Source organism: Microcaecilia unicolor, chromosome 6, assembly GCF_901765095.1.
Source record: "Microcaecilia unicolor chromosome 6, aMicUni1.1, whole genome shotgun sequence".
NCBI classification, from domain to species: domain Eukaryota; kingdom Metazoa; phylum Chordata; class Amphibia; order Gymnophiona; family Siphonopidae; genus Microcaecilia; species Microcaecilia unicolor.
In genome coordinates, this window is record NC_044036.1 from 301,908,615 (window position 1) to 301,934,847 (window position 26,233).

Genomic DNA, 26,233 nt, shown 5'->3' on the forward strand with positions numbered 1-26,233 from the left:
GCGCGATCAAGTATCTTGGACAGGAAGGGTAGGAGGGAGATGGGGCGGTAGTTGGAGGGACAGGTAGAGTCTAGTGATGGTTTTTTGAGGAGTGGCGTGACTACGGCATGCTTGAAGGTGTCGGGGACAGTTGCAGTGGAGAGAGAGAGGTTGAGTATATGACAGATGGAGGGGGTGACAGTAGGAGAGATGGTGTTAAGTTGGTGGGGATGGGATCAGAGGAACAAGTGGTGCATTTTGAGGAGGAAAGAAGGCGGGCGGTTTCCTCCTCGGAGATATCAGGAAAGGAGGAGAAGGAGGTCTGGGTTGGTTGAGAGAGAGGGTTGAAGGGTGAAGAGAAGGAGGTGGCTTGGTAGTGAACTCAAGGTTGATCTTTTGCACTTTGTCGCGGAAGTAGTCAGCCAGTGATTGAGGAGAGAGCGAGGGGGGGTGGGAGCGGAGGGCACTTTGAGGAGGGAGTTAAGGGTGGCGAAGAGACAACGAGGGTTACAGCTGAGAGAATTAGTCAATTGGGTGTAATAGTCCTGTTTGGCAAGGAATAGTGAGGACTGGAAGGAGGATAGCATGAATTTGTAGTGAAGGAAATCTGAATGGGTGCGAGATTTCCTCCAGAGGCGTTCAGCAGATCGGGCGCAGGAGTGAAGGTAACGGATGCAAGGGGTCAGCCAGGGTTGGGGATTAGTACGCCTTGTGGGATGGGAGGTGGATGGTGCAAGGGTGTCCAGAGCAGAGGAGAGAGTGGCATTGTAAGCGGAGACAGCCTCGTCGACAGACTCGGAGGACATGATGGAGGGTAGGAGATTAGAAATACTAGATAAGGTGGGAGGGTCAATAGCCTGGAGATTCCTGGAAGTAGTGGTTAATGTTGGACGGGGCTGAGGGGGAGGGTGAAGAAGTGTGAAGGTGATGATCAGAGAGAGGAGGAGCTGAGGCGTGGAAATTGGAGGGTGAGCCGGAAGAGGAGAGGACAAGGTCAAGGCAATGGCCATCACGGTGAGTAGGGGTGGTGGAACACAGCTGGAGGTTGAAGGAGGATGTTAGAGTGAGGAACTGAGAAATGTGAGAGTTGAACGGGTCATCAACGTGTATGTTAAAGTCTCCGCGAAGGAGGGACGGAGATGAGGGTTCAAGAAAAACAGAAAGCCAGGCATCGAAGTCGGTGAGGAAGATAGGGATTTATCAGGGGGGGTGGTAAATGACTGCCACTCTGAGTGGCAACGGGTAGAATAGACGGATGGAGTGGAGATAGACCTGTATCTGAGCTCCGCCATACTCCAGAGTCTTTCTTGCAGCCGACAGGACCTTTTCTTTGATTTCATATTTATGGAACCGCACAATTATATCACGCGTTTGCTGCTCCTTTTGCGTGCCCAGTGCTCTGTGCGCTCTGTCCAGTTCACACCGCAACTCTCCCTCCTCAGGGCCTAGCAACGTGGAGCACAGTGTTTTTACTATCTCCGCCATGTTTTCTGTCTTGCTGCCTTCAGGGACACCGCGAAAGCGAAGGTTATTCCTCCGTCCCCGGTTCTCAATATCATCCAATTTGTATTCCAGGTGAGCGTGTTTATGTTCCATCTCTTGCAGCAGAGTGGCTTGTTTATTTAAAGTGTCAGTATGTTCGTCTATTTTCAATTCTGCCTCCTTCACTCTTCCTCCCAATTCTCTGAGATCAGCGCTGAGCGTGTCCATCCGCTCTAATATTTCATCTTTAGACTGCTTGATCTCTGTCTGGATATTAGAGAGAAACCTGCGGAGCTTGCCGGATATGCCTTTTTTGAAGGGGGGGCTCGCGCTTCAGACATAGTGCAGAGTCCGAATCCAACGGGGAGGCGCGCTCAGGTGACTCGCGGTTTTTAACGGCCTTGCTCAGCATACTTTTTCTGCCCTTTCCGCCTCTTTTTTCCGCGTGGAAGCTGCTTTACTCATGTCTCCAGGTATTTAAAGGTGGGATCCGCTTGCTTTTGCTAATTTTTTCTCCCTTTGGTTGCTATTTTACCCGGTATTTCGTTAGTGGGAGAGGGAGCTCCGAGGCTAGGCTGCCATGCTACCCGATGATGTCACTTCCTCCTCTGTCTATTATAGTATGTTGATGCACCTACAGACACAATTAATAGTATGTTGATGTACTTACAGACACAATTGCAGTACCTATACACAGACTACTACAAGAACTTCAAACAAAATTGTGGCAGAACTCAGCTCTTTTGTATCGTAATAAGAAAACTAGATCTAAAGTGTAGGGTTCAGATAAGCATGGGGTTTAATGTGGTGCAAATGCCACTTATCTCTGTCATGGAGTTCACCTTGAAGAGGACAAGGTGCTCTTGAGGAGCACTTTCTCACTGGACTGAAAAAGAAATCCAGAAACAGTGGACCTTATCAGCAAAATGGTGTTTCAGGGCAGGATGCTCAACTCAAAGATTGAGGTGCACCAGCTTTTTAATTGTGCAGTGTCTGCACCAGTGCCTCCAGAGATTGTCATTTTCTGATTCTCTTTCTCAGCAAAACAACAGAAAAGTTTCAGAACTAGCTGGCTAATGCTGAGGCATATGAGGAATCTCATTAAATCAGCTTACGAAGCTAGCATCTTAGTTTACATATTATTAGTGACATTTAGGGCAATGAGTTTGGCTTGTCTCACAGCATCTGGTTTTCATGAAGATGCCTATCACAGAATATTGGATGTTCCCTGCACAGGGTGAAATCACCTTGGCAGGGAATGAAAAGGGATAAATGACGTAAGTAAATCTGCTTTATAATTAAGAGCACCTGGCGAAAGACCTTTATATATAAGGCAAGAAGAAGGGGAGTAACAGTTTATGGTGATGGGCATGGTAGAGTAATTTTATAGCAGTGCATTGGACCAACTGAAGGAATTTCAAGAAGAACAATCTAATTGGGAGATTGCTAAGGCCAGTATAAGTGTCTGTAGGTGATTGATTTCATAAAGCGGCATTCCTTGAACAAATGTGGTGGAGGGTATAGAATGAAGAGCAAATTACTAAATTAGTTTGGGGTTAATGAAGGGTCAGAAATAAATCCAAGTATACATACTTAGTTGCGGTAGGGAAGAAGGCAACTCTGAATAACAGGAGGAGCAGGGCAAGAAATACAAGGATTGGAGAAATGGATAGCCTTGCATTTTGTGACATTTCATTTTCTTGAAGCCATGAAGAGGTTGCTTGAAGTTAGTAATTGGGGGGAGGGGGCTAGACATCTGATGAGGAGGGTGGAAGTTTGCAAAGGATCTGTTTATCATCAGTTTAATAATAAAGGCTACAACCTAATGACTGAATCAACAGAAGAAGTAATGAAAGAAAGATATTGAACAAGGTAGATGAAGGTATGGATCCTTGAAGCACCCCAGAGGATTAGAACCACATGTTGTAAGCTGCCTCAGCTCATGCTTGAAAGAGGCGGTACATCAAATTAATAAACTATAAACTATACCTGTCATTTCTAAGCTGTATAAGCAGTGTAGAAGTTGAGGAAGTTCAACTAAATTGAAAGCAGAAGTTAGATTCAGTGATACCAAAATGCAACAGTTAGACTGAACCAGAAAAAGTCCTTATTTCATTATTAGGAGTTGTAAGCAAGGTTTCAGTTCTGTGGTGGGTATGAAACCCTGCCTGTCATGGATGAAGAGCAAGAGTCTTGTTGGAGAAACATATTACATGATCTAGGACAACCTTTTCTAAATAATGTTGCAACAACAACAAAAAGAAATTGGTCTAAAGCTAGATGGATTTGAGAGTTCCAAATGAGGCTTAAACTTGTTGTGGGAAAAAAGGAAGAAACAATTGAAGGATATATACTGTTATTTTATGAAAGAGTTGTCAACCTTAGGTTCAACGGTGAAGAAGTGATATTCACTCTTGTGAAATTTAGTCAGTCACAAGAATCGGTGGATGGAATGGTTCCCAACTAGAATGGAAGCAAGCAGAGGTTAATGCAGCAGAGGGAGAATCATGGGTGTTGATAGAGTAGCTAGGAGTACCTAAATACACTATAGAAGACTGAGACCCTAAAGCAGACTGAAGCCTTATTTTAGGCAGCCAGGCAAGTGCAATAGAGTCTGGGGAGAGAATTGTGGGGAAGTTGGAAGCAGGTGAGGGAGAGGGAGAAAATGGTATTTTAGAACATCAGAGTTTTTAGAGCTTAGTGGCAGATTTTGAGATATTTCAAAGTAGGAATATTTAGCTTTTTGTAGAGCAGCATGGAATTCCTTATACTTGATTAAAAAAGAAAACTGACCAGATGGAGAACAGGACTTATGCCAGAGGTGTTCTGCTCACCAAACCTGCAGTTTAAGGAGATGCAACCCAGAGTGGAACCAAGAGAAATATTTTCGGGAACCTCATGGGACAGATCTAATGGGAGTTGGATTAAGATGATGAAAAATTAATGCAGATTGCTTCTGGCAAGAACTCACATTAAGATTAGATTCTTCAGCTCACTGTCCCGATTCCCATATGCAAAAATGGATTGATTCAGTTACTGCGATTTTAGGTAATGTTGCACCTTTGAGTGAAAAAAAATGCATAAAAGTACTAATCCTTGTTTTCTGAGAAGCTAGTGAATCACAAGAAGAGCTGTAGGAGATTGGAGAGGATTTGGGAAAAAATGTTGGAAATCAATATTCTTTTATTGAATGGATAAAAGAAGTAAATTGTTGTTAGCTATAAATCAAGCTAAAAAAGATTATTATGACAGATTCAAAACTGAACTAATATTTCATGTTTTGACCAATACGGATAAAATGCTTTCTATTCCCAAAGTTCTTCAGCCTAGTGCAGAGGATCGTGCAAATTTCTTTCAGTCTAAGGTCAACAAAATTAGGTAATTGTTTTCTTTAAATAACTCAATTGGATTTGTTGAATCTACAGCTCAAAATGTAATAGATGCTATTCTAGCTGACAGAGTATGGGCTGAATTGGCTGAAGTTTCAGTATAATCAGTTTTTCAGTATATCCTGACTTTTGATAGCAAAGAACAAATGTTTTTTTGATGGATCTCTCTCTTTGTGGCAGGCCTGCTTTAGGGTAACCAGTGGTCTTGTAATTGGGCCGTTTTCCTTATTGTATTGGTAGTGTATGTTTACCCTATCTTCTTCTTATGAGTGCATCTTATATACAAAAAATTGTGGATTCTGAAATGATTTTTAAAAACCCAGCTTTTAGCTACATTTTTTTCAAATGCAATCACATCCTGACCTCTATCCTGGGCTAACTACCCAGTGTTCTCCTGATAGAAGATGGAATTTCTCCTTCAAGAAAAGAAAATAGAGCAGGCTCCAGAACGGGAAACAATGGCTACTATTTCTTAATGCAAAACCAGTTGGGTGATATGAGACAGATCTTGAACCTGCGAACTTATGGGAGGCGTTCAAGATTAATTCATTGAACAGAGTCCTCCTGGGTCTGGAGGATTGGTTTTGTGCCCTCCTATCACAAAGATGAATATAATCATACTCTGATTCACCTATATAGTAAATTTCTCCTCCTCATAGGGTAAGAAGTTCACAATCAAAACAGTGTCCTTCATTTTGGATTTTCAACAGTCCTGAATATTTAGAAAAAATGTCTAGTGGAGGTAGCTGTTCACCATAATTGAAAGGAAGGTTTCATTCTTATTCATATGACAAGGCCAGGCAGTCTCTTCAAATGACAGTTTATCACCTGACGTCACTGGGTTTAAGAAATAAACCAAAATCTGCAAAAAGATAAACCTTTCTTGATAGCCTTTCCACAATATTGCTTATAAAATCTTGAGAACTGTACCAAGGACCAGTCACCTTGTTGTGGTGCACGCTGTTAACCCTTTACTCTATTTACCACTGCTCTGTTACCTCCCACTTAACCAGGTTCTAATCTAGTTACTTTAGGATCCATAACAAAGGCACTCATTATGTTGAACAGTGTCAAAAACTTTCCTGAAATCTGCATATACCTACTCTCCCTCAAGCTAACACATCAGTCATAGAAACCATGCTGCTTTGAGTCCTGTAATTCTTTGGATTCTAAAAACTGCACTAGTTTCTGTTTTTTGCAGGAATTCCCTTTAATATACTCACTATAATGGTTAGACTAACTGATGTGTAATTCCCAGCTTCTATAATGGTTAGACTAACTGGTGTGTAATTCCCATCTTTCTCCTCAACTTCCAGTTTTGTGAAGGTTGATGTCCAGTCCTCGGAATCCGCTTTCAACTTATGACCTGTACTATATCTGTTAGGCTCTTCAGTGATCATGTCTAGATCCTGGTTCAGATTAGGAAGTGCAGTGGTTAAAATAAATTTATCAAACTGGCTAGAAGGCTGCATATTTCACTGCTATGAGCTACCAGGATTGTAAATGAATTAGAGTGAACGAACTTCAGATCACAGCCATGGCAATGTCTGTTGCCCATCTCTGCTTACTTTCCTTTAAAGAAATGTATACATTTGCAACATGCTCCTCCATTCACACTTTTACATCTCATTTCTACTTAGACAATATGTCTTAGATATTGTACATTTAGACAAGCAATTCTACAAGGTTGTTTCACTTACTAGTCAAATACACTAATATTAGATTCCTGTCCAGGTTGCCCTGAGAAAGAACCCAGCCACACCTCCTAAAGGGAGGCTGGGCACAACTGGGCCGATGGCCTGCGACGATAGGAAGGGAGGGGGGAGGGGAGGGCGCAAGGAGGATAGAAGGGTGAGATAGGCAGGCAAAGGGTTAAGGCGAAGAAGGGGAGGAGAGGGGCGGAGAGAAGGGAAAGTGAAAGGAAGGGAAGGAAAGGGGGAGTGGGCCCAGTGCAAGTAATTACCTTTTTAGGGATTGAGCTGGACGTTAAGGAACAGTGTTCAAGGTTACCAGTAGACAAAATCATCAGGCTTACTGAAGCAGTTAATGCTATGATTCAGGCCAAGAAAGCAACTTTGAGGCAGTTTCAGGAGCTTTTAGGGCTATTATGTTTCGCCACGAGGGTGATGCCGATGGGGCGCATATTTGCGAGAAAGCTAGCCTTAGCGACCGCCGGGGCGTCACGGCCGTATCATCACATCAGAGTAACAAAAGCCATTAAGCAGGAGCTGGAAGTGTGGAGACGGTTTTTAGTAAATTTCAATGGGATTTCATTTTGGCATGATGCCTCCATCCCAGCAGATGCGTTGCAGCTTTTCACAGACGCAGCAGGGGGGGAAGGTTTTGGCATATATTTCCAAGGGGCATGGTGCGTGCGCGTTGGCCAGAATCTTGGGTGGCAACAGGGACCACTCGGCATATAACATTTTTAGAACTCTTCCCGATAATGGCGGCCTTTCATATTTGGGGACACAGGTTAGCGAACAAGGCGATTATTTTTCACTCGGATAATATGGTGGTAGTGCACTCTATAAATGGCTTGTCCGCGCACACAATCCCTACCATTAATCTGATTCGGGAGATAATACTGCAGTGATTAGTACATAATGTGGCCTTTAAAGCAAAACACATTGCGGGTAAGGAGAATGTACTAGCTGACGCTCTCTCTCGTTTCAAGTTCTCCGACTTCAGATCCCTGGCTCCTGGTGCGGAACCGTTCCAGACCCCGATCCCAGACAGTGTATGGAGTTTTGGACCGCGGACGTGTGGGAATTGATTCTGCAATCCTTGTCAGACGCCACGCGGAGGAGGTACATGGCAGCATTACGTTCTTATGTTAAGTAAGTGAAGGAGATGGGGCGCGCTGATTTCTTCTCGATGTCCGCAGTAGTGCAATTTATCATGGTAGCACGTAAGCAAGGGCTCAGTAGAACGCATGTACTAGTCACTCTAGCTAGCATCGCATTCTTTACCAAAGGAATGGGAATACCTAATCCAGCAAAAAATTTTGCAATAACACAGATGATGAAAGGTTGGCACAGGACAGCAGGGAAGACAGCCGATAGGAGGCAACCAATTCTGCATCACCAACTGGTCGGTCTTTTTGCAGCTTTAGAGGAGGTATGCTCCAGTGCCTCTGAAGTCCGCTTGTTCAGATGTGCATTTGCACTGGCTTTCCATGGTGCCCTGCGCATCAGCGAGGTAGTCGCAAGATCAAAAAGTGCTAGCCAAGAGATCGGTCTCCTTTTGCATGATGTCACTATCACGGAGTCCAACGTGGAGTTGCTGATACGCAAATCCAAGACCGATCAGGTGGCAAACGGGACGCGCATCCGGCTATGCCAAGACACAACATGCCCAGTAGCGAATTTGAAGGTATACTTAGCGGATAGGCCCAAAGGGGAGGGTTGGCTGCTGGTACACGCGGATAAGACGCCGCTGACCCGATTTCAATTCACAGCTGTGTTGAAGCGGTGTGTGCAATGGGCAGGCATGCCAACAGATGTCTACAAGACACACTCATTCCAGACTGGAGCCGCCACCGAAGCAGCAGCAAGCGGCATGCATCCGGAGGGCATCAGGCAGCTGGGTCGGTGGAGGTCGGACGTATACAAGCGATACGTGTGGCCTGCGCAGATGGCGCAACCAAGGCAGCTATTTTGATGCGCATGATATGACACTGTGTAGGTATATTCGGTTATGCACATGTTAATTGTTTATAGAAGTTTTGGCTAACGTCTCATTTTCCCCTGTGCGTTGCAGGTCACCAGGGAGAGCCACGGCAGATATGGATATGCGGTCACTCTTATGTATACGGGGCGCATAAGAGGGCATCAGCAAGACCCGCTGGACAGAATTTGGGATTTAACACTGATAAGATAGCAATAACCTGGTTGGGTAAACGGGGAATGTGCTGGGCCCAGCTCGTCCCAACCATGCTGTGGACGTTAGGGTCCATCGGGCAGCCCAACGTGCTCATTGTGCATTTGGGAGGCAATGATTTGGCCAGGGTTAATAGCGTTTTGCTATGGAAAAATATGCAGCATGACCTATCGAACTTGGCACGTTGGTTCCCACGGTTGCGTTTGGTGTGGTCCAGCATCATACCATGGAGGGTATGGAGGGATGAAAGGTCACACAAGGCGGTGGACAGGGCGCGAAAGAAAATTAATATTGGGTTGGCGAAGTTCATGATCTCACTTAAAGGGCATACGATAACGCATGAATTGCACAAGGAATCTTGTGCGGGACTGTACAGGGCAGATGGAGTACACCTATCAGACATAGGGCTCGATATATTTAATTCTGACTTACAGGACTATATTGAGGCGCTTATGTTATGAGTGGGTCACAGTCAGGAACAATTGGGGGACCACGGCGAACGAGGTGTCATTGCCGTGGTCAGTGGCGTTAAGAGTAGAGGTTTACGCAATGACACCAGGGGGTACACAGCAACATAGCAGTAACAGTACTAACTGAGATGCTGATGATGGGGGCAGAAAGGCCTCTTGCAAAGTGACAAGCATAAGCAACAGTAGGGCTGCAGAGTGGCAGCAGGAAAATGTGGACAGCGTGTCTCCTGGCTTAGGCGGCCGGGGGGCCAGAACGCCGTTTTGATATTATGGTTGGGCATCCTTAAGCGGGATGTACAAGGAGTCTACGGGTGCTGGTAATTGGCACAGGGAACACACAGACTGCTTGGGCGGCAACCTGTGGGTCATACGAAGCATTTGTGAGACCCGAATCTGGGTACCCCAAGTTATTAATAGATGATAAAATGTAGTTATGTGGTTGTAACAATAATTATGTTATAGTATGTTATGATGTGGTTTTGAATTGTAAAACGTTCCTGGCTGCGGCCAAAATAAATCCAACCTTCTTTAAGATGCTTTTGGTGTGGTGTTTGCGAGGGAGGGGAGCAAGTGCCGAGTGCACGAGTTGTGCAAAGGTAAATGAAAATATGGTAACATCAGCTATGGGATTCCACATGTGTGACTGATTTATCCTGGTTTTTGGAAGAGAAAAATTGCTTGATTGCAATTAGGATTCTCTGTAGACAGTAGGAGAAAATAAACACACAAGGTCACCCATTTTCCCAGGGAGCTTGACACCTCAGTTCTGCATTAGACTAAGGTTTTGACTTGACGTAGCAGCTGCGTGGAAAGTCCTGTGCATGGCTTAGAAAAGCTTTTTCTAAGCTCTGAGATAGCTGGCCATGTCAGTGTCGTCAGATGGCATCACCAACCTGAGACTTGATTCATCCTGCTGTCTACGGAGAACCCATGTTAGAAATAAACAGCTCTGCTTTATTTGCTTTTGATGCTGAGGTGCTAACATCACATTCTCATTTTGTTCTTGTGCAGTTGTGCCAGTGCTCTTGAAGGCCCTGACCTATGATGAGAAGCGTGGAGCCTGCAGTGTGGGATCCAATGTCAGGGATGCAGCATGTTATGTTTGCTGGGCTTTTGCACGTGCCTATGACCCTCTGGAACTCAGACCATTCGTAAATGAAATTGCAAGGTAAGAATCTATGATAAACAAGAATTCATTGCATTTCACAACACAAAATAGTGTTGCTGATATTTTCTTTTTTCTGATAAAGAGGATATTTGTTTTGCGTAGAAAGCAAAAATTGAAGATTTCCTGTTTGATGTTAATTGGAGTTATTTGGCACTAATTTGGATTTATGCCTGCATATGCCTACGTGCTATTTTGTAATGCTAAGCATTCAGTGTCTTGCGAGCAACACAAAAAGGGCCATAGCCATGGGAGAGATATGGTCAGGGGTGTTCCAGATAACGTAGGTGCATTGTTACTGAATACCAAGGTTATGTGCTGAACTTGCACACCAGTATGTACACCAGGTTTCAGCTGCTGTAAGTCCTCGGGCACAGGAATCTGCTCTAAGCGCTGTTCTGTACATAAGTATTGCCATACTGGGACAGACCAAAGGCCTATCAAGCTCAGCATCCTGTTTCCAACAGTGGCCAATCCAGGCCACAAATGCCTGGCAAGATCCCAAAAAAGTACAAAACATTTTATCCTGCTTATCCCAGAAATAAGCAGTGGAGTTTTCCCCAAGTCCATTTTAATAATTGTCTATGAACTTTTCCTTTAGGAAGCCGTCCAAACCTTTTTTAAACCCCACTAAGCTAACCACCTTTACCACATTCTCTGGCAATGAATTCCAGAGTTTAATTATACATTGAGTGAAGAAAACCATTCTCAGATTTGTTTTAAATTTACTACTTGTAGCTTCATCGAATGCCCCCTAGTGTTTTTGGAAAGAGTGAATAGATGCTTCATGTCTACCCTGTCCACTCCACTCATTATTTTATAGACCTTTTATCATATCTCCCCTCAGCTGTCTTTTCTCCAAGCTGAAGAGCCATAGCCGCTTTAGCCTTTCCTCATAGGGAAGTCATCCCATCCCCTTTATCTACACCTTTTCTAATTCCACTATATCTTTTTTGAGATGCAGTGACCAGAATTGAACACTATATTCGAGGTGTGGTCGCACCATGGAGCGATACAAAGGTGGCGGTATAATGCCATTTTTGTTTTCCATTCCTTTCCTAATAATACCTAACATTCTATTTGCTTTCTTAGCCACCGCAGCACACTGAGCAGAAGGTTTCAACGTATCATCAAGGACAACACCTAGATCCCTTTCTTGGACCGTGACTCCTAATGTGGAACCTTGCATTACTTAGATATAATTCGGGTTCCTTTTTCCCCACATGCATCACTTTGCATATGCTAACATTAAACGTCATCTGCCATTTAGACGCCCAGTCTTCCAGTCTGGAGCACCCTTTGTAAAATAGCGCTTAGCACAGGTTTTTCCTCATGCCTAAATCAGCTCCATTTACTGAATTTGGCCCTTATTGTAGAATTTGAACAGTGATAGGAGAGCTCAAAATTGGTTACAGTGTGTAGGATTACTAAGTAATATTTTTTCATACATAAATTAGTGTTTAAATTATGCTTAATAAAAACTTTAATTCTTTACATAAATCTGTATTAATCCTCTCTGAACATGCTATTAAAATAGTATGTTTCATGTTTAAAACATTTGTTAAGATTTATAACAATATGAGTTCTAGGAACGCAGGGGAATGTTTAGGAATAAAAAGGAACCTTATTAGCTGAAATTAAATCCAGTACTGTGTGTATATCTTGCAGCCAGTATAAGATCTTAGTCCATATCAGGGTTAATAAGACAGTTGCTGTGTTCACAGGTGGTACAACCTTGTTAAAGGAGGAAAAAGACATCTATAGTGCATGTGTATAGCTGAAACTCAGTTATGGCTACATTTTCTCAGTGACTGGGAAGCTCGGCAACTTAGGGTAGCAGTTTAAGGACCTGGGTATATTGAGATGAAAATTAGAAAATCATAAGTAAGATTCTCTATGACTATTTAGATGTAAAATCAAAGTGACAACTAAATGTCCCAATACAACAGGATAATTTAATAGAAACATTGGACATAATGGACTTTTTGGAACAATCCAAAGAGGAAATTGAAACTAGAGCAACCTTAATGGTTTCATTTGTATTTCTTCAAGACAAAGAGGCCTTATTAGGGCTTTATTTCAAGAGTATTCACCCTGAATTTAAGGGAAGTAAAGTTTCAATTTTCCCAGACATTTCCAGATGGACGCAACAGAGGAGGAAGAAGTTTCTGGGCATGAAACAAGAATCTATTGGGATAAAGGCTTCTTCCCAATTGAGATTTCCTTGCAAGTGTTTACTATTTTTTGAAGACAAGAGATATGTTTTCTTTGAACCAGAACAGTTGCAAAATTTTCTTAATATGCAAAGTAACAAGGAGGAACACCAAATGTGAAGCGGTTTAATTGATAGGGGTAACCTCCTGCTTAAATGTTTTTGATAGAACTAAGATTATTAGACCAACTTCCTTTGGTATATAGCTGGATTTTCTCCCTTATTTGTGGACTGTTAAAACCAATATTTTACTTTATTATATCAATATATAATTTTTGTAGTTGAGGAATATTATTTAAATATTGGTGTATCTATTCAAAGATTGTATCTTTGTATTAAATGAAAATGAATAAAGAAATTAATAATAAGATTCTCTATCACTGTAATAAGGTTGTAGGGTAAGGTGTGGTGATACTAGGAAATATCCATTGGGAGTGTTTATAAGGCCCTGAAATTTTCATTTGTTTTAGGTGTGGTGACATCTTCAAGTATCACCACACCCCTCAGTGCCTTTGTTTGTTATATAATGGCTCATTCAGATCAGTAAATCCAAATGTTCCCCCCACCATCTTTATTTTTTTCTTAACCACTCCTGACTTCCAGATGATGGAATATCTCTGTGAAGCTAATTGAACACTATGTGAAAGCAACTGACTGAGACCAATAATATTTTATCCTATAGAGGTCAGTTCTTGCATCATTGCCTTTCCCAGTTCCAGAATAGCACGCCAGAGTTCTAAAACAAATTTATGGAATGGTTTCTGAAGTCTGTTTAGTGACTACTAAAATAAAACTGGTGTTTTAGTCCCAATATTAGGGGTTTGTTTATATCCTGTCAGACATACAATGACGCAATAGATGCTATGAGCTAATTAGATGAGATACATAATTCATAATCAGGTATTTTCACAGTATTTCCTGACTTCACTTAATTCTAGGAAGTATACATAACCTCAAAGTACTTTTAGGAGGAGACTGTAAGATATTTTAAATGTAATGCTATTTGTATATGGCATGTATTTTTATTCTTAAAGCTTATTTTCAGTGTTCATTAACATAGGTGTATTGCTGTTTTTTTTGTAATAAAATATTTTCTCCTCTGAAGGTGAACAGTTCACAGAATCTCACAATATGGTTCATGTAATCATTCTCAACACTGAGCAGTTGAATTATTCTAGGGTTAAAAAAATAGGGCCTAAAGTTCTTTCATTGCTTATGAATGGTAGTACTTACACTGCGGAAGTCCTGCAGCTTCCTTCAGTTCAGTTATTCCCCCTCCAGGATAGTAGGAAGTATTTTTTCTTCTGCAGCGCCAGCATCTTTAATGAAGACTTTTTGGCTATACTCCATTAGATCACACTAGTAGTGTATTTTATCACTTTTGAATGTTTTTCTTTACTTTTCATCATTTCACTGGGTTGAACCATAGCTTTTCTTTTCAGCAGTTCACCTGGCCAAATGTTTTCACCTCTTTGGTCATTTTTGAATATATATATTTTTTTTAATGTAATTTTGCCTCATTGATAAGCTTCAGATTTCTTCCCCAGAGCAAACAAAAGATATGTATCACTGATCCTCATGAAGTTTGCTACAAAAATCTGTAATAAAGTCATGATGCTTTAGTGATACACTTATTGCCTGAGTCATCATCTTTTCCAATTTTCTGGGGAACAAAATCTTGCTCATCAAAATGGGCATTGAAGATTCGACTTGGAGTCCTTAGAGCTGCACTGACTTTAGGTGATCAAGTCAAAGGAAAAGGCCCTCAAACTTGTGTCTCCTTGTTCAGAGGGTAAGATCAAGAGCTGAGATAAATCTAGCCTAGGGCTGTAAGCATGGAGTTCGAGGGAGTCAGAGACCAAAATTCATATTATTGCTTTAGCCCCTCATCCCCTTCTCATCGTGCACTTACATTGGATGCTATAGTCACTAAGGATGGTATTGTTATAGGCAGGGCCACATTATGACTTTTGTGGGCCCTATACACTTTTGCCTTCATGGGCCCCTCCCTTGGTGGCATTTAATATAACCGAGCTTTTAAATTGAATTGTATGTTTATTTTATTTCTGCTTGATTTCTATTTTATATGTTGTATTCTATTTATTGTGTAGATTTTCAAGGCCAAAAGGCAAGGCATGAAAATACAATCTGCTTCATGTTTGTCTCAGAGATTTTGAGTTCAAGCCTCTAGGTAATACCCTGAGTTGTAATCATGTCCTTATAAATATGTCCAAAGATAACTCTACTCACACCTCATAATGTCTGTGCCATCATTTTTTTTTAATTTGCATTTTAAAATTCTTACATACATTTAAATGTAAACAAGCAAGAAACATTCAAGATCACATTATTGGAGAAAAAAAAAAGAGAAAATAACTGAAAAAGAAAAAAACTATTACAAGCAATCTGCAAATATACATTGTTCCTGATCAGCTAGAATGTTTGTTGGTAGATAGAGAAGTTAAGTGATAAACATTTCTATAAAGTCAGGTGGGGTGATTAGTTTGTTAAATGGGTTTAAGAAAGATCAAGTGCCATCATTTTTATATAAGTATTTTCATTTTATAAAAAAGGAGAGGTAAGAAAAGCAGTACTTAACTTCCATTCAAAACACACCCCAAAGCTGAGTCACCAACACAATTGTGTTTCAAGCAGTACTGTGTGTTAGGGTGGGGTGCTTATTCAGATCATGGATCCTCCTGAGTTGCCTGTGACTGTCCAGTTAACTCAAATGTGGAGGAAGCTACTCTATTCACTAATACTGATTCTATTGGGAAAGCCCAAAACCCCTCCGGGAAAAACTACACTGGCTACCAATCAAGGAACTTATCGCTTTCAAGATTTGTACCTTTGTTCACAGAATAATACATGGTCTAGCCCCGAGCTATATATATTTTTTGTTACATTTATACCCCGCGCTTTCCCACTCATGACAGGCTCAATGCGGCTTATGTCTGAACTAATCGACTTACCAATTAGAAACACAATTGAATCAGCCAGAATGTACTTAACTCTTCACTTCCCAAGTTGTAAAAGCCTGAAGTATAAATCAATATATGCGTCAAGTTTCTCTTACATATGCACATAGCTCTGGAATTCTCTACCAAAACACCTGAAATCTACGAATAATCATCTAGAATTCCGAAAAAAACGAAAAACTCACCTGTTCAAGAAGGCATACCCCACAGTAACTGACATAAACACCGAATAATGAAATATGGCATTTTAATCAGGAAACGGACAGTTTTCAACCCCGATGCATGATCACACCCTAACATTTTGTCTGAATCACCCCAACCTATTTACCGATACTTCTTTACTGTACTTGTCACTGTAATAGTACCCCTATACTGTATTTGTTCACACCGGAGTCTGTAACCACCTCTCCAGAACTATGTAAGCCACTTTGAGTCTACTAATAAGTGGGGAAAAGGTGGGATACAAATGTAACAAACAAACAAATACTGTATAGGGCATGCATCGTCTGTACAACAAATCCTTCAAAACCAAATGTAGTCATAGCAGCAAGCAAAAAGTCCAAGTTAATGTGGTCAAAAACCTTTTTGACATCACAACTGATGTCTAAGAGCCAGAATGCCATGAGCTCTATAGAATTCACTCTTTGAACTGTGTAGCACTCTGACGAATCCCACCTGATCTAATTTACAATCAAAACTTTTATGTCACCTATACTGTTAGCTCAAAGTGATTTACAGTTAAAAATACATTGATGAAACAAAATCATTTCATATATAATTCCAAACAGGAAATCAGAAAGACCAGTGGTGTGCTGGAGCTGGCTCGCACCGGCTCGCAAGAGCCGGTTGTTAACTTTGCTCGGCTCTTGCGAGCCGGCTCTCCTCCCTCACTCCCTCCCTCTGGATCTGGTCCCTGTCCTTGTCCCTCACGTCAGCGACCTGACGAATTCTTCGCGGCAGGCAGTTTTGCCTGCCCGCTGCAAACGCGGACTCTCTCCCGCTGGCGCTGCAGGTTCGCGCTTTAAAAATGGCCACCGAGACTTCCAGAGGCGGCCTCATGAGACTTCTGCTGAAGTCTTGGAGGCCGCCCTTGGAAGTCTCGGCGGCCATTTTGAAGCGCGAACCTGCAGCACCAGTGGGGGAGAGTCAGTGCTTGCAGCGGGCAGGCAAGATTGCCTGCCCCGAAGAATTCGTCAGGTCGCTGACAGGGACCGGGACTGGATCTGGAGGGAGCGAGGAGAATTCGCCGAACAACTCGGGAGGGGGTTGCAGGGGAGAGAAGGGAGTCGCCTGGCATTTGTGGATGGAGGGGAGGGGAGAGAAGGGTCGCTGGGTATAGGTCGCAGGGCAGGGCAGGGGACAGGAGGGTCACTGGAAATGGGTGGATGGAGGGCAGGGGAGAGGAGGGTCACTGCTGGACATGGGTGGATGGAGGGCAGGGGAGAGGAGGGTCACTGCTGGACATGGTGGATGGAGGGCAAGGGAGAGGAGGGTCACTGCTGGACATGGGTGGATGGAGGGCAGGGGAGAGGAGGGTCACTGGACATGGGTGGATGGAGGCCAGGGGAGAGGAGGGTCACTGCTGGACATGGGTAGATGGAGGGCAGGGGAGAGGAAGGTCACTGGGTATGGGTGCATGGAGGGCAGGGGACAGGAGGGTCACTGTACATGGGTAGATGGAGGGCAGGGGAGAGGAGGGTCACTGGGTATGGGTGCATGCAGGGCAGGGGTTGAGAAGGGTCACTGAACATGGGTGAATGGAGGGCAGGGGGAGAGAAGGGTCGCTGGACATGGGTAGATGGAGGGCAGGGGAGAGGAGGGAAAAGAGAAGAAATGCTGGACATGGATGGAGGGGAGGGAAGAGTGAGGAAGGAGATGAGATGAGGGAAAAGGAAGAGAAAAACTGCACATGGATGAAGAAAATTGGCAGAAGCAGAGGACCAGAAATGAAGAATAAAGGAGCAAAGGAAAGAAATAAATGGAAAGGAAGCCCTGGAAACGGAGTTAAGAGGACAGATAGCAGCAGAATCGGATACTGGGCCAGCATGATCAGAAAAACAGTCACCAGACAACAAAGGTAGAAAAAAAATAATTTTATTTTCATTATAGTGTTTGGAATATGTTCACTTTGAGAATCAGGTGCTCAACATTAAAAGTTTATATTTATTTACTTATTTATGGCATTTTATCGCACATTAAACATGAATTAGATTGGAACCTGGGATCATTTTTTTTTCCTGGAGTAATGCATTGCCACCCCCCCCCCCCCCCCCAAGGCTCTCTCCCCGGCTATAGCCAGCTCTGCAATTTGGGGGGGGGGGGGGACGCAGAGGGGGACCGGGGAGAGAGCCTGTTGTTAAACATTTACCAGCACACCACTGAGAAAGACTCTACTAAATATTTAGCAAATAACCAAGGATCCTGTTTACTAAGGTGCACTAGCATTTTTAGTGCGTGCTAAAAACGCCAGCGCGCCCTTAGCACTACTTAGTAAACAGGGCCCCAAGTTTTTAAAATTTTACAAAATTTTAAGTAATTGCACTCCACATGCATTACAGTTAAAGCCTTCCAACACTGGTGCCTTTCCCTTAAAAGATCTTTTGCATATCATTTTCAATCTAAAATCAGTAACAAAAGGTGACTGCACTTTATTAAGAGCAGATCATATCAAGTGAAAAGAAGTTATCAGCTTCAAATAGGAAGATAAGTACAGTCCACTGCGCTGTCCACTAGACTACTCCTCAGACCTCAAATAAGAAGATAAGTAATCTGGTCCCAAACCATATAAGATTTTAAGGGAAATACAAAGAAGCTTAAATTCTGCAATGCGGTTATTTCAATAAAGGAGTAACTATCAGATAGATTGTGTCTTAAATAAGTTTTTGTTGCTATATTTTGAAGCATTTGGGTATAGAATTCTATAAATCGTGCCTAAAAAATTGGCATGGAACCCCCCCCCCCCAGCTTAAGCGATATTGTATAATCCGCACCTAAAGATAGGCATGGTTTATAGAATAGTGCTTAAGCACAGGGGTCACATGTAAATTTAGGCACGTCCATTTGCACCAACGAAAGTTAGGCGCAGAGCCCCCTTATTCTATAATTGCGTGTGTAACTTGAATCCACGCCCACACTCTGCCCTGAAACGCCCATGACCCTCCCATTTTCACTTATTAAAAAAGAATTATTGGCACTAATTAGCTGGCTATTCAATTACACATGTCCAAATTTGCATGCACAATTTTTGGAGACTTATAGAATTAGGGGGTTAAAGTCTAGCCAGAGCATTTTTAGGAAGGCCTAAATATAACGTGTTGCAGTAATCCAAATGAGAGAGAATGGTGGCATGAGCTATTTTATTGCAGATCAACAAACAAAAAAAAATTGTGAGTAGAGCGAAACATTTGCAAAATACTAAATGTAAATTTCCCCAGTTTAGAAATCTGCAAATTCAGATGTAAATTGGAGTCCTACAATTCCAAGACTGTGTATGCAAGTTTGTAAAGGAAAGACCTTACTGCCAATTTCTGGGTCAGGCTATGGAATTAAAGATCTTCAGTCATCTATCCATAGGTTTTTCTTTAAGCATGAGAACATGGAGATTCATCCAGTTCAATATAATTTCAAAACATCTTGATAAACAACCATAAATCTCAGCTAAAGAGTTTTGACCTGGAAAAATAATTTGTACATTTGTAATTTGTACAAAGTAAGATAATCCCAAAGCCTGATGTAAGGGTTGATGTACAAAGCTTACTGAGCTTGCAACATTTGCTTTAGACTAGTTGTAGCCAGTCTAAATCAAACGTTATTTAGCGAATAATGCACAAAGGAGTTTTTCATGGCTCAAACGTGTGCTGTTAACAGCTACCGTGAATCCAATGCAAATGTATTACAGCAAACTGATTAGTATTATAATGAACATTCCATGCGATGCACAGAAAGGGAGATTCTATATATGGCGCCTAAAAAACTGGTGCTGAAATCAGTTCGACTAAGCGTATTTTATAATTGGTGCCTAGATTTAGGTGCCAATTATAGAATACTAGTAAAAAAGGCCCGTTTCTGTTAGAAATGAAACGGGCGCTAGCAAGATTTTCCTTGGAGTGTATGTTTCAGAAAGAGCGTGTGTGAGAGATGGAGCGTGTGTGTCAGAGAGAGCATGTGAGAGAGAGAGAGACAGAGTGTATGTGTTTGTGCGAGAGAGAGAGAGAGTGTGTGAGAGACAGTGTTTGTGTTTCTGTGTGACACTGTGTGAGAGAGAGGGACAAAGACAGTGAGTGTGTGAGTGAGAGTGTATGTGGCAGACAGAGAATGAGTGACTGCGTGTGTGGTGTGAGGAACCCCCTCCCTCTCCCCTGCCTCCTTGCAGCCAGGCATGTGCAGCGACCCTCCTCTCCCCGTGTTCCCCCTGCAGCCACCCATGTCCAGCATCCCCCTGCAGCCACCCATGCCCATCAATCCTCCTCTCCCCCTGCTGCGTCCTTCCTGTCTCCCCTGCTCCCCCTGCAGCCACCCATGTGGTCTCAGCCCCCCCCCCCTCAGCATCCCTCCTGTCCCCCTGCAGGCACGCATGTGCAGCGTCCCTCCCCTGTCCCCCCTGCAGCCAGCCATGTCCAGCGACCCTCCTCTCCTGTGCAGCTACCCATGTCTGAGGACACTCCTCTCCTTTTTCCCTGTTCCTCCCCTGTGGCCAGCCATGTTCATCGACCCACCTGTCCCCCCTGATGACCACCAACCCTTCTGTCCCCCTGCCTGCCCTGCAGTGTCCGTCCTGTATCCCCTGTCCCCCTTGCAGGCACCCATGTGGTGTGTGGAGCCCCATCCCTATCTCCCTGTTCCCTGCCCCCCCCTGCAGCCACCCATGTGCAGCGACCCTCCCCTCCTCCTGCTTCCTTCCAGCCACCCATGTCCAGCGAAAGCCCCTTGTCCCCCCCTTCGTGCATCACCCGACCCCCCCACCGTGGCACATCACCAAGCCCCCCCCCCTCATCAACCCCCTCGCCATCCGCAACCGCTAATACAAACTGTCCGGCGGCTGCTGGTTCTGCTATTCAGCAGCAGCAGCCTGTACATAAAGAAAACAAAAAAAAAGAAAAAAAATCCTCCTAAAACGCACCTCCGTTGAGAAGCATCTCACATTGGCTGAAGTCTCAGTATGCGCTCCTCCTCTCCCCTCTGACCTCTCGGCATTTCTCCGGGGTCTTCCGGCAGGGGCACTGACGTTGAGGGGAGAGGAGGAGCGGCTGCAGAGACGTCAGCCAATGTGAGATGGTTCTCCATGGAGGTGCGTTTTAGGAGGTTGATATTTTTTTTTTGTTTTCTTTATGTACGGGCTGCTGCTGCTGAATAGAAGCAGCAGCAGCCGCCGGACAGAGTTTGTATTAGCGGTCGCGGGTGGCGAGGCGGTCGATGTGGGGGGGAAGGGCTTGGTGAAGCGGCAGGGGAGGGGTTGGCTGATGCGGCAAGGGGGGTAGGGGCTTTCTGATGCCCTGTTGCACGGGTTGTTGTGGCGATGCAGCGGGGGGGCACTTAGAGGTGCACCGTCGAGGCTGTTTGTGTGTGTGTGTGTGTGTTTTTGTGTGTTTGTGTTTGTGTATATGTTTTTGTGTGTGTGTGTGTGTGTGTGTGCGTTTGTGTGTGTGTTTGTGTTTCTGTGTGTGTGTTTGTGTGCGTTTGCGTGTGTGTTTGCGTGTGTGTGTGTTTGTGTGTGTATGTGTTTGTGTGTGTGTGTGTTTCTGTGTGTGTGTGTGTTTGTGTGTGTATGTGTTTGTGTGTGTGTGTGTGTTTGTGTGTATGTGTTTGTGTGTGTGTGCGTTTATGTATGTGTTTGTGTGTGTGTTTATGTGTGTGTGTGTGTGTGTGTTTGTGTGTGTGTGCGTTTATGTGTGTGTGTGTGTGTTTGTGTGTGTATTTCTGTGTGTGTTTGCGTGTTTGTGTGTGTGTTTGCGTGTGTTTGTGTGTGTGTGTGTTTGTGTGTGTGTGTGTGGGGGGGGGGGGCGGGTGGCTTTTGTGGTCGTGTGGTTGCGGAGTTTGCCAGCAGTCTGTAGCGATTCCTAGGCAGGGGGAGGAGTACGGAAACACTCCCCCTGCCTGGGTCGTTGTTTGTTGGAGGGGGTTGCCAGTTGGTAGGGGTGCCTTTATGGATCCCTTTACTCTCTGTGTTCCGCCCTCGAGGGCGAGGCAGAGAGACATGGTGAGTTGGATGGCTTCACCACCATGAACTTACGAACTGTTTAGGGATTTTGCAGATGGCTTCAGCAGGTTGTCTTCAGAATGTTGAAGTAGCGTTTTATGTACAGACTAGTAAAAAAGGCCCGTTTCTGACACAAATGAAACGGGCGCTAGCAAGGTTTTCCTTGGAGTGTGTATGTTTGGGAGAGTGTATGTGAGAGTGACTATTTGAGAGTCAGAGTGAAAGTGTGAGTGTGTGAGAGAGAGAGTGAGTCTGGGTGTGAGTGTGTTTGTGAGAGAGTGTGTGTGTGAGAATGAGTGTGTGCAAGTGTGTATGTGAGACACAGTGTGAGAGAGAGTGTGTGTGTGTGGGCAAGAGAGAGAGAGTGTGTGTGAGACACAGATTCTCTGTGAGAGTGAGTGTATGAGACCAAGCGAGTGTGTGAGTGACTGTGTGGCACATAGAGAGTGAATGTGATACAGTGTGAGACAGAGTGTGTGAGAGTGAGAGTCAGAAAGACATTGTATATGAGAGAGAGAGTGTGAGCCGTGCCCTCCCAATCCATGGCCATCTGTCCCCTGCCCCCTCCATTCATCCTTTTCCAGCAATTCCCCTATCTCCCTGAGCCCTGCCCTCCCAATCCATGGCCATCCATGTTTCTCTGTCACCTGCCCCCTCCATTCATCCCTATCCAGCATTTCCCCTCTCTGCCTGAGGCCTGCCCTGCAATCCATATCCATCCATGCCCATCTGTCCCCTCCATTCATCCCTATCCAGCAATTCCCCTCTCCCTGTCCTGCCCTTCCAATCCATGTCCATCCATAATCCTCTGTCACCTGCCCCCTCCATTCATCCCTATCCAGCATTTCCCCTCTCTGCCTGAGGCCTGCCCTGCAATCCATATCCATCCATGCCCATCTGTCCCCTCCATTCATCCCTATCCAGCAATTCCCCTCTCCCTGAGTCCTGCCCTTCCAATCCATGTCCATCCATGCACCTCTGTCACCTGGCCCCTCCATTTTTCCCTATCCAGCATTTCCCCTCTCTGCCTGAGGCCTGCCCTGCAATTCATATCCATCCATGCCCATCTGTCCCCTCCATTCATCCCTATCCAGCAATTCCCCTCTCCCTGAGTCCTGCCCTTCCAATCCATGCCCATCCATGCTCATCTGTCACCTGGCCCCTCCATTTTTCCCTATCCAGCATTTCCCCTCTCTGCCTGAGGCCTGCCCTGCAATCCATATCCATCCATGCCCATCTGTCCCCTCCATTCATCCCTATCCAGCAATTCCCCTCTCCCTGAGTCCTGCCCTTCCAATCCATGCCCATCCATGCTCATCTGTCACCTGGCCCCTCCATTTTTCCCTATCCAGCATTTCCCCTCTCTGCCTGAGGCCTGCCCTGCAATCCATATCCATCCATGCCCATCTGTCCCCTCCATTCATCCCTATCCAGCAATTCCCCTCTCCCTGAGTCCTGCCCTTCCAATCCATGCCCATCCATGCTCCTCTGTCACCTGGCCCCTCCATTTTTCCCTATCCAGCATTTCCCCTCTCTGCCTGAGGCCTGCCCTGCAATCCATATCCATCCATGCCCATCTGTCCCCTCCATTCATCCCTATCCAGCAATTCCCCTCTCCCTGAGTCCTGCCCTTCCAATCCATGCCCATCCATGCTCCTCTGTCCCCTGCCCCCTCCATTCTTCCTTTTCCTGTAATTCCCCTCTCTTCCTTCCATGACCCCCCCTCACATCCATGCTCCTCTCTGTCCCATGTCCCAGCCTGGCCCGCCCTCTTCTTCCCCCCCCCCCTCTTCGCATCCATGCTGTCGTTTTTCCCCTGCCCTCCTGCTCCCAGTGTTCAACTTTGCTGCCCACCCTCTTCTATCCCCCCAACATCCCTTTTCTTTTTTTTTTTTTTTTTTTAATTTACCTCCGTGGTGGCGGTTCCGGCAGCGCAGCGTCAGGGAAGGAGGGGGCGCTCCGACGTCTCTAGCCTTCCCTTCGCTGTGTTCCGCCTTCTTCTGACGTCATTGAGGGCGGGTCTATGAGTGAGGGTGACTGGTCCTAGCCTATGAAGACTACAGGATTTTTGTGCTTCTCTGCCTTGGAGTGAGCTTCTCTGCCTTGGAGTGAGCTTCAGAACGTTCAAGGTGGGATTTATTAATATAGATGCTTAGTTGATATCTCAGCACCTAAAACTATGCACATCCATTTATATCAATGAAAATGTGTATAAATCCTGGCAAGTAGATTTACGCACATTGGGCCATATTCTATAACTGTGTGCGTAAATTTCAAAATGCCCATTTCACCGCCCAGAACCATGTCCCTTTTTGTCTGCGCACGTGAGAAATTCAGCGTACTTTGTTACAGAATATGCTTAACGAGTTATGTGTGTTAATTCTAATCAGTGCCAATTAGTGCTCATTATTGCATGTTAAGAGCTGTTATTAGCACTCATTAGCTTGTTAATTTACGAACATTGTTATAGAATCCGCTTGGATTTCAGCGTGGATCTCTAGGCGTGCTATATAGAATCTGGAGGTACAAGGGTCTTGTCACCCTTTGTGGATATCCTGTCCAAGATATTGCCCATTACCATATTAAAATCCCTCATCATAATAATAGGTATGGCAACAGCTTCATAAAAGATTTTCCATTTAGATTTGGGGCATATACATTTGTCAGAACCCACTCTTTACCATGGATTTTCATTCCTAATTAGAGGTATCTACCCTGTGCATCAGATTCTTCTTTTGTCACTGTGTCCTTTAAGGGTTTTCCTAATAGTCCAGTTAGAGGAAGCAAAGAAGACACCTACCCAGTATCTGTGCAGTTTTTAAAAATATTTTTCATTTTAGCCAGGTTTCTTGTAAACAAGCTATTTGAATCTTTTGATGTCTCAGTTCTCTTAAATATCTTCTGATCAATATTCAAAATGATTTAACCGGCCAGAAATCATTTGTTCAGGGCTATCAACGATTTTTCAGCAGCACTTAACTGGCTATCGTGGCTAAAAATTAGCAGTTAGCACCTAAATGAAAGGTGGCTATTTTGGGGGCATTCCAGGGACGGAATCAGCCCTTGGTTGGTCAAATGCCGATATTAAGCACTTAACTGACCACATAAATGAGAACACATAAAACACAGTCCTATCTTTATGCGGCAACCCATGGCCGGTTTAAGTTCTGGATCTCAGCTTAACCAGCTATGGCCCAGCATTGAACATCTGGGAATAACTCCAGCAGCGGTCAGCAAAATGCTTACTACCGCCAGCTGAATATTGACTCCCTTATAGTGCTTGGTGACCCTATACCTGTAACATTCCATGATGCTATTTACATCACATGCTACCTCTTCCTTACCCATAAATACCATTCCTTGATATACCAAATTATGAATTGGATGCAGGGTGCCCAGCCTCCACTCTGCCTCCCTTCCTGCATGTGCTGTCTACCCAGGTCCCGTCATATCTTACATATTCTATGCTAAAACCTTTTCTTATTACTATCTTTCAACTCCCACCTTCTACAGTTCTTCTCGTTTCCTAACCTTGATCCTCTTTTCATCTCTATCTCCTCTCCCCTAATTGAACCCCTCCACTTGGCTTTGAATTATCCACAGTGTGGGATGTGCACTGCTCCTCCCCTTCCCACAGAACCACCTCTTCAAGCATTGCAATTCAAAAGAACATTGTGTATATATAGAACATATTGTCTCAATATTATTAACTCTTTTTTGCACTGTCTCTAATTTTCTCCCCTCTCCTCTCACTCAACTTCTCACAACTGTATGATACGTACTTGGACATTCGACTCCACTCTTCAACCCATTCTCATTGTAAACTATCAAAGCCCCTTCAAGAAACCTGTTATCTTTTCCTTTCAAACACTCACACTTGTCTTCACTTTACAGTTGCCAAATTTTTGACAGAGAAAACCCTGACATCTTCTCCACCCAAGGTCCCTTGCTACATCAGCTTTTGCACCTTCTTCTCTGCCCATCTATAACCAATTGTCCGCACTACAAGTGCCATCTCAGAAGAAAAAAAACTGTCCCATGTATGTTATTATATGTTATTTATTTATTTAAAAAATTTGTAAACCACTTATATCCTAGGTGGTTTCTATAAAAACATACATAATTAAAACAATATGCAATTCATATAAAAAATACATTCTACTAATACTAACCTCATATTACTATGGAATCACTGGTAGAAAATAAGTCTGTGCAATCAGAAAAATAGTCACAAAAAGTTGCATCTTCAGGAGTTTTTTAAACTGTGAGATGTTACTACAGTGGCGAAGCTGACCAGACAATGCATTCCTTAAGGAAATTCCAGCTGAAACAAAAGCTGAAGCCCATATATCTGCATAGCGTGTCTGTACTACTACATTGGTGAAAAGCCGCATGGCAGTTTCTGACCGCAGTGCCTGTCTTGGTTGATAAACATTCAAGACTTTCTTTAAATAGAATGGATAATCAGCAAATAAAGTCT

The 26,233-nt window shown here is 44.0% G+C and overlaps 1 protein-coding gene across 1 annotated transcript in view; it reads left to right on the forward strand.

Annotated features, from left to right (window-relative positions):
* Positions 1–26,233, forward strand: part of TBCD (tubulin folding cofactor D) — a 477,889-nt gene that overhangs the window by 230,140 nt on the left and 221,516 nt on the right. The window contains exon 15 of the mRNA XM_030208042.1: positions 10,214–10,370. Coding sequence (XP_030063902.1) covers positions 10,214–10,370 — 157 coding nt within the window. The remainder of the gene's footprint in view (positions 1–10,213; positions 10,371–26,233) is intronic.